This window comes from Ochlerotatus camptorhynchus, unplaced genomic scaffold (assembly GCF_037179485.1).
Source record: "Ochlerotatus camptorhynchus isolate MF236.1 unplaced genomic scaffold, CSIRO-AGI_Acam_v1.1 ptg000551l, whole genome shotgun sequence".
Lineage (NCBI taxonomy): Eukaryota > Metazoa > Arthropoda > Insecta > Diptera > Culicidae > Ochlerotatus > Ochlerotatus camptorhynchus.
The window spans coordinates 1,649,238-1,657,588 of NW_027041034.1; the positions used below are offsets into that span (position 1 = coordinate 1,649,238).

General features: G+C 41.1%; 1 protein-coding gene across 1 annotated transcript; it reads right to left on the reverse strand.

Annotated features, from left to right (window-relative positions):
* Positions 1-562: 562 nt before the first annotated feature.
* On the reverse strand, positions 563-7,812 carry LOC135713383 (somatostatin receptor type 2-like). The gene has a single exon (XM_065236490.1). It carries the CDS (start codon positions 4,110-4,112, stop codon positions 2,523-2,525), a length of 1,590 nt encoding a protein of 529 aa, XP_065092562.1. The 5' UTR covers positions 4,113-7,812; the 3' UTR covers positions 563-2,522.
* Between the last annotated feature and the right edge of the window lie 539 nt (positions 7,813-8,351).

Below are 8,351 nucleotides of genomic sequence, written 5' to 3' on the forward strand. Positions count from 1 at the left end.
AAGAGAACAATTTTAATAATTTTGAAAATTGAATAGGATTTTTATATGATCAGATTATATTTCCATTATTTTGTTAAGATCGGATGGTATTTATGAATCCTTTTCTATCTTGATTGATGATTTTTCTAGTAGATTCAGCAAGTGGCTAGCGAAAATGGCTTTAAAGGTGTTTTTATTGTTGCCAAATAGCTTTAATTGTAGCTTAAATACGGGATTCAAATGGTTCTCAATACGTTCGTCATACAACATTCTTGCAGTAAATCAATCTTGAAGAGCTTCGAAAATAAACCCTTCGGAACCTTCTCCAGGATAGGCCAACTAGACAGATTCTAGTCTTAATGAGGTTTTTGTGGATGCATCAATGGCAAAGCACCCTTGACCAGGGTTTTATGAATGTTGTTTTATAGAAGTTTTGTATTACTTCATAAAACTTAAAATGTTGCTTGGAATGTCTTCCAGCAGTTCCAGTCAGAGGCGAGGTGGAGTGGTATAGTTTTTGTTTGGTTGTTGACTTTCCAACTATAACTCAATCACCGCTTGTCATGACCGGACCGAGATTTCCAGCCTCGGTCACAACTACATGAATTAGCGATGCAGCTCCTACGACTGCAGCTGCTTCAAATGTTGCTGTTGTTCTTGCGGCTGCTGCAGCTGCTTTTGTTGCTGCTGGTCCGTCTCATTCGTCAAAAGAATTTTGAAGCAGGCGGAACAGCATCAGCAGCATTGGAAGCAGCAGAATGATTGTACGTAGTCCGGTGCAAAATGATGTACCTAATTCTTCGAACAGGCATTAGTATGTACGCTGACAATTCGATTTATGAGAATCCACTATTCAAACCCAATATTTAAGCAAGTGTATGGTCAGTTCGTTGACATGAAGCTATGAAAAAGCACATATCACTTCACTAAATTCTACTTTTATGCAATATCCATTGTTTCGATTTGGTCCTTACGTACATGTAATGCCTCCATATTTTTCTTTGCTTTTTTTTTCTTTCTTATTTTTCGATAGAAGTTGCACTAAAATTTGGTCACAATTTGAGATTACAAAGCCTGCAGGATGAAAAAAGGATGACTCATTGAAAAAAATCGTTAACTTTTCCAAACACAAATCCAAACCAACTAATGCTGCTGTAGTTGCGATACGTTAGAAGCGTTAGGTTCCTATACTTGCTTATTAAGTGTTCATAAGAAACTATAGAAACCTAACGCTACCACCGTATCGCAACTATAGGAGCGTTTACCCAAATAAACCAAATTAACTTATCGAATCCCGGCCAATATTTTTTTTTCAGTTTCCAGGATTTTGTAAATTTCTCTAGGTCTGAGATCTTGAAAAGTCAAAAATATTAGAAACATGATACTTTTCCTAACTTCCAAATTCAAGAAGTGGAAATTTTGGTAGAATATTTTATTTTCGATGTTTTATCCATAAGACTCTTAAGAAAATTTACAAGTAAACATATTTTTTCTATCCCACCATGACAAATAATTGTACCCTCAGCAAAACCGTAAGACTGCTGTTTTGTGTTTTTGTGTTTTCAGGAAAATCAAAACGTAATTATTTTTCAGAGTGTTAAATTTCCCGTTAATATAAAAATCGGTATGAGTCCTAAATATCGGTGTTCTGAGCCCGCTTATCTTTTTATCTAACCGAGCATGGGAATCGCTATACGCAGCAACCTCTGATAAGTCTGTAGGGTGTAGTCGGTTTCAATATTTAGGATAAGATTTTCAATTTTAATAGTTAGTTCATATTTCTTACGAGCACGTACGTCCTTAGTAGAACTGCTCAATATCAATATGATTAATCACTAGTATCAACACTGGTATTCTGAATGTCATATGCGCATCTGATCAGAATGATTACGACATAAAACCTACCAAGCAAAAAAGAACCCTTCCAGTCCCACCAGTTCCATCAATCAGTTACTTCAAACAGATATTCTTTATTCTTCTTCGACAAAAAAAAATCAAAATAATATCCAACTGAATGGATCAAATTGTGTGTAACAGAAGAGCGAATTCGATTACATTTATTTGGACACAATCCCAACTTAATTGTGTCAAACTTGGCGAGAGCAACGCAACAAAAAAAAAAACAAAATATCCTCGTTTGCCGTCGGACCCATGTGTGCACTCAGCATGTAAAATTGGTGCTACCATATCATAAAACCTTCCGATTGACATTCCTTTCGGACGATAAATTCTCCCATTTTTTCCCTTGCTCACCATCGTTTTCTCTCAATCCCTACAGTGCGAGACAAGCGTTATTTTTACGTTTTAATTACATGGTTTTATTTAACTTTTCCCCATTACTACTCTTCGATGGAGGCACCCTGCCACACCCACACGGGAAGCAACAATTTTCCGTTCGATGTTTATTTTTTTTTTGTGCTGAACAAACTTAATCTCTCTTTCTATATATGAATTCATACGCACCACCTACCGAGCTTCCAATTACGACGGGACTAGCAGCACGTATACACAGCCTGATTGGTAGCAGAGCTAGAGGGGGAGCTTTATAAATCCGTGTGCAGCACGGGGGGCCGAGAGCTGGCGTCAAGGATTTTATTGGCAATCGGAACCGCATTCGAAGGCGAATTTCCGCCCCCCGTCGTGGTCGTTGTCATCGTTGTAGTGGTTGTGTTACCATTGGTGTTGGTATTGCTGATGGGGCCGCCCTGTCCCGAACCTCGACTGCTCCCATTGTTGGCGTTGGCATTATTATTGATATTGTTGTTGTTGTTCACGGTGTCGTTGGGATGATTCTGATCGCCAACCTTCTGCCGTCCAGCATGAAGGATTTTCGTCGAATTGCCCCTTTCCGAGCCCCGATTACGTACGAAGCGCGGGAAGAAACTATTTTCTATCTGCAACTGGGCGTTAATATCCTTACCCTTGGTACAGGTACATGCCTTTAGGAAGCTTTTCTTGAAATTATCCGACAGAAAGGCGTACAGGATTGGGTTCATGGCCGAATTGGAGTAGCCCAGGCAGCTTACCAGGACAAAGACGGTGATTTCCAGACGGGATTTGCAAATGTCCGGAGGCGAATTAATTAATGCCACCTGGGAGATCCAATAGGGTAACCAGCAGAAGACGTACACGGTGATGACCGTTAGCACTAGTTTGGTCACTTTACGGTGAGAGCGTTTCTTCTCCTTGGACTTGCTCTTGGGACCCACTGTGCGTAGCTTTCTGATCACCAGATAATAGAACATGAGAATGAGCGAAAGGGGAATCGCAAAGCCCAAGATAAGGGAGTATAACGTGAAGGTTGTACCGCTGGCATTTTCCGATGGCCATACAATGTTGCAGGAGTTTTTACCCTTCTCATGGTTGACCGTGTTGGCGTACAGCATCACCGGAAGCATTATCAGCGCCGAGGTGGTCCATGCAAAAAATGAAACAATCTTCGATACTAGTGGTGTTCGGAAACGTGGTGATGAGATGGGATGGCACACGGCAATGTATCGGTCGGCAGACATGATGAAGAGAAATATCGATGAGGTGAACTGTGTTATCGAGGTTGACACCATGTACGCCTTGCACATAGTATTACCGAAGGTCCACTCACCCAGATGCATCGTAATGATGAGAAACGGAATGCCTATTAGGAAACATTGGTCTGCTACGGCCAGATTCAGGATGTACATATTGGTAACGGTTTGCATCTTGGAGAAACGCAGCACCACGTAGATGACGAGCGTATTGCCGAACAGTCCGATCAGGCCCACAACGGCGTACAGGATCATCGAGATTAAATTCCCAATCGGCATCTGAATGGACGGACATGATTCAAGCGCTGTATCGTTACGGAATAGAGGGAACAAGGGATGAAACGGAAAACGATATGATAAATTAAACTCATTTGATCTCGATGTCAGGGCTCGGGAGAAGTTGCTCAGCAAATAGGACAGGTTGGACGACGCAGATCCATTTGCCGACTGTCGGATTAGTGTCAGTAGTTCCGGAAAAGCTATTCCCACTGCAGGTGGTGACATTGCTGAGACCATCATCGGCATTGCTGTCGTCGATACTATATTGCCACTATCCATTTCATAAGGTTGACTTCCATTTAAAACGTCAGCAGTACTGTTCCAATCCATTTTATACGATATAATTTGAACTTCTCGATAGTTACAACTCAGGTGGAATTTCCAATTTCCCACTTCACTTGCCAATATTCACATCTAAAATTGTCTCACAGTAAATTTCCTTCATTTATAACCACACCAGTAAACAAATTTGGTATGTAGTTGTTTGTTTTCCCAACGACGGCCATAGGCACAATCAACACGAGTAGTCTCTTCACACAATTTTTCAGACCACGCTTTTCCAACAACCGGGAAATGCACGCGTAAAACAAACAAACCGAAAATTCACTGGCACAGTTTTCTCTGCTCTGAGTCACTCATGTGCTGATGAACGCTCGCTTCTTAAAATCGTAGTCAAAACAAATTTAGTGTTTATTGGACCGATGCCTCAACACCTGTCCACCGGCACAATGTTTATTTTCCAATTTCTCACGCTTCGTGTACATTAATCATATTTTTCACAGCTAGCGAAAAAGAATTAATCCACACGTTGCTCAAACAAACATTTTATTGCCAAGCAAAAAAAAATAGATGCACTTATTCTTCAGATCCGGCCCGCCAAACGCGTGCATTATTTATGGGAATCGCTTTCATCTCTCCCACCGTTCTCATAATTCATCTCCCCACTTAGTCTTTTACCGGCAGAAATTTTCCTTTCTCTCCAGGAAAAACCACACTCTTGTTTGTTTTCAACTTTCCTTCAACACTTGGCAACTCAGCCAGAGAGATCTCTAGAGATCAGCTTCAGATCCATCCGACCGGCACGACGCTCAAACGAGAACTGATGCGACCGGTGGCTCTGTCCGGTGGAAAAAGTCACGAACGGAATGAGCCTTTCGCTGTACTAGATCCATACCATACGAAGTACTAGAACAATGTCCTCCTTGATCCTGCGCCGGGATTGCGATGGCAACCGCGACCTCCCTACCAACCGGCTAGCGCCAGCTGGGATGCTCTACCGCCGTCGTCGTCGTCGTTGTCGTCGTACACTTTCACTTTCATTCATAAACATTCCAAGTGGTCGGAATTGTCTGGATGGCGGAAATGGGAATGGAAAGCACGCGATGCAGGAGGTAGTACTAGAATGTTTGTTTTTGTTCGTGTCAGGCATACCGAAAAACTATACAGCGCACCCGGTCTCCGAGAAAGAGACCGACGTCGACGACGGTGGAAATCATGATGATTATGATGATTATGATGATAGCAATGACGATGGGTGGACATGATTTTGCTTTGTCTGTTGAAGGGAGGTAGTTACCGTTGTCGGTTTACGTTCACAAAAGTAGAGGTTAACATTCAATGCGGTATGTCTATAAGAATTGATGGAGTTATTCTGCCTTGAAAAGATTTGATGAACATCACTTTCTTCCTTGATGAAGTTTTGCATGAGAAAATGTGCATATGCCAGACTTTACCCCAAGGGGTATGGATGGTCCAGTGTGGATCGTTGAAAACATACATGAGAACGTCTCTGAAGAATAATACATTATTTCAAGAGTACTCTTCCGTTAATAACACGATTATGAAAACGATTCTTGTCATGTTTGTATTTATTGCTAGATAAAAGCTCCTTTCATCACCCCACATAGGCTTAAACGTGAAAATTCGTGAACTTAATAATGTTCTGATGCCTGCGTACATGTAAGCATTTAAATGTCTTAAGAAGATTTTCATTGCATGTTGCTCCGCATATTTTAAAATATTCACTTTAAGTTTACCTTGAGGTAAAACTAAACTCCAAAAATCAAACTTGCTAGAGAGGATGAGTTCTCTGCAAAGTTCTATGCATATTATTTCAAAAAACTTTGTTAAAGACATCAAGTTACCATGACTATAATTTACAGAGGTATAGGAGATATTTGGCCAGTTCATCCTATATATCAATTTTTTAGCATTCCTACATTTCAATCTTGTTGCATTTAATTGATATGTTGTGTAAAGATTTAGAAAACATCAAAACACTCAACTTTCTTCAAGACACCTAAATGATACATTTTCATTTGTGAAAGATATAACAATTTTCAAATAAAAAATAGCTCTTTATCAAGACATTATGCCGTGTAGCCTCAAAATCCAGACACTTACTCCATAAATTCGGTCACTTTTAAATGTAGATGATCACTACCTACTATGCTCTTTTTTTTTCTTTTTTCCTCTGTTCGGAACATAAAACGACTGCGACCAGTAACATATTCCGTGTCCTTAGTTTAGTGCATGTCATTCTTGCTTTTATCGCAAGGAATTGTAATTGAAAGTGTCCCACTATTAATACCCTTCGAAGAGTGAGAGCACCCTCCAAAGGCGCGCCCCTTTGTCAGTCATAATTGGATTCCTTACACGCAAACCAAAAATCTATTAAAATGAATGTTAGTTACGGTTCCTATCATATCGCAACGAATGTTAGAAATCGACCATGCAGGCGATGTAATGGTTTTTTGTCTTTTTTTATTTCGTGTTCTATCTACGCTTTCGACTATACCAGTAAGCTTGTTTTTTTTTTTATAATGCGTTTATTTTTCCAGGCTCATTTGCTATAGCTTTGCGGAGCCAATATTCATTGATTAGATTACAAAATTACTTAAAACTAACGTTAGTAAAGCGGGGGCCGATTACTCGCGGCTATGTCGAGGTTAGGGGTGACAAATTGTAACAAATGGATGGCAGGGTAGGGATTGTGAACACAAGGTTTGGAGAGCAATGTGCTCTTGATCTCGAACTAAGCGACACTCTGATGAAAAAGACAAACATGGGGGTACACCGATGGGCAGCTAACAACTTGAGAGAACGTTGTTTTCCGTAGTAGTATCGCGGGTTGTTTTCCTCGGGCCCTGAGGGATGTGGATAAATCAGATCTGGCAACACGGTGTAGGGTACACGACCAAACAACATGCTCGATATCGTGATAACCACTGCCACACGCACATACATTGCTGTCTGAGAGCCCAATTCGATAGAAGTGCGAGTCTAACGAGCAGTGATTGGACATAAGCCTTGATATAACGCGTATAAAGTCGCGGCTCATGTCCTACCCTTTGAACCATAGTTTGTTCGACACCTGTGGGAGAATAGAATGTAACCATCTTCCCAATTCACCATCATTCCATTTGTGTTGCCAACTGATGAGGACTTGCTGACGAGCAATGGAGAAAAATTCGTTGAAGGCGATTTGTCGCTCAAAAATATCGCCTTGCATAGCGCCCACCTTAGCCAACGAGTCCGCTTTCTCATTACCCGGAATTGAGCAATGAGATTAGACCCAAGCTAAGGTGATAGTATTGGAGCAGTTAGATAAAGCACTCAGTTTAGATCGTATTTCAGGCAGGAAATACGAGGAGTGCTTCATCGGCCTCATTGAACGAATAGCCTCCAATGAGCTAAGACTATCCGTAAAATGAAATAATGGTCAGAAGGTAGTGAGGCAATTCGCTCTACTGCGTAAAATATAGCTGCGAGTTCCGCAACGTATACTGAGCATGGTTTCTGCAGTTTAAAAGAGGCGCTATGAAATTGATTAAATACACCAAATCCAGTGGAAGCATTTATGGTTTACCCATCTGTGAAAAATCTTTTATCGTTACTTACATGGTGGTACTTGATTGCAAAAATTGAGGGAACAATCATCGACCGATGGTGATCTGGTATTCCATGGATTTCTTGCATCATGGTCAGATCAAAATTTACAGAGGAACTATAGAAGGCTTGAAAGCAATCACGATTGGAGATTAATGAAGAAGGGGCAACCTCCAGCGGCATGTACTCATAGTACAGACTCATGAATCTTGTTTGAGGATTTCGGTCGAGCAGCTTCTCAAAGTTTTCTATTATCAATGGGTTCATTACTTCACAACGGATAAGAAGCCGGAAGGACAGTTCCGCGAAACGATCTGTCAGTGGGAGAACACCCGCGAGTACTTCGAGGCTCATCGTATGCGTCGAGTGCATACAGCCAAGCGCGATTCGGAGGCAACGGTATTGAACCCGTTGTAGCTTCAGGATGTGTGTTTTTGCCGCGGATTGAAAGCAGAAGCTACCGTACTCTAGGACCGACAAGATGGTTGTTCGATACAACCTGATCAGATCTTCCGGGTGTGCTCCCCACCAAGTTCCAGTAATTGTACGAAGAAAATTGATTCTTTGTTGGCATTTTTGTTTCACATACGCAATATGTTTTCTCCACGTGCTTTTGTAATCGAACCAGACACCTAAATACTTGAAAGATATACTTTGAGTGATTGTTCTACCCTTTAGTTG

Bases quoted from the DNA above. Each gene is read 5' to 3' on its own strand.
- LOC135713383 (XM_065236490.1), bottom strand. From the start codon at position 4,112: ATGGATTGGAACAGTACTGCTGACGTTTTAAATGGAAGTCAACCTTAT.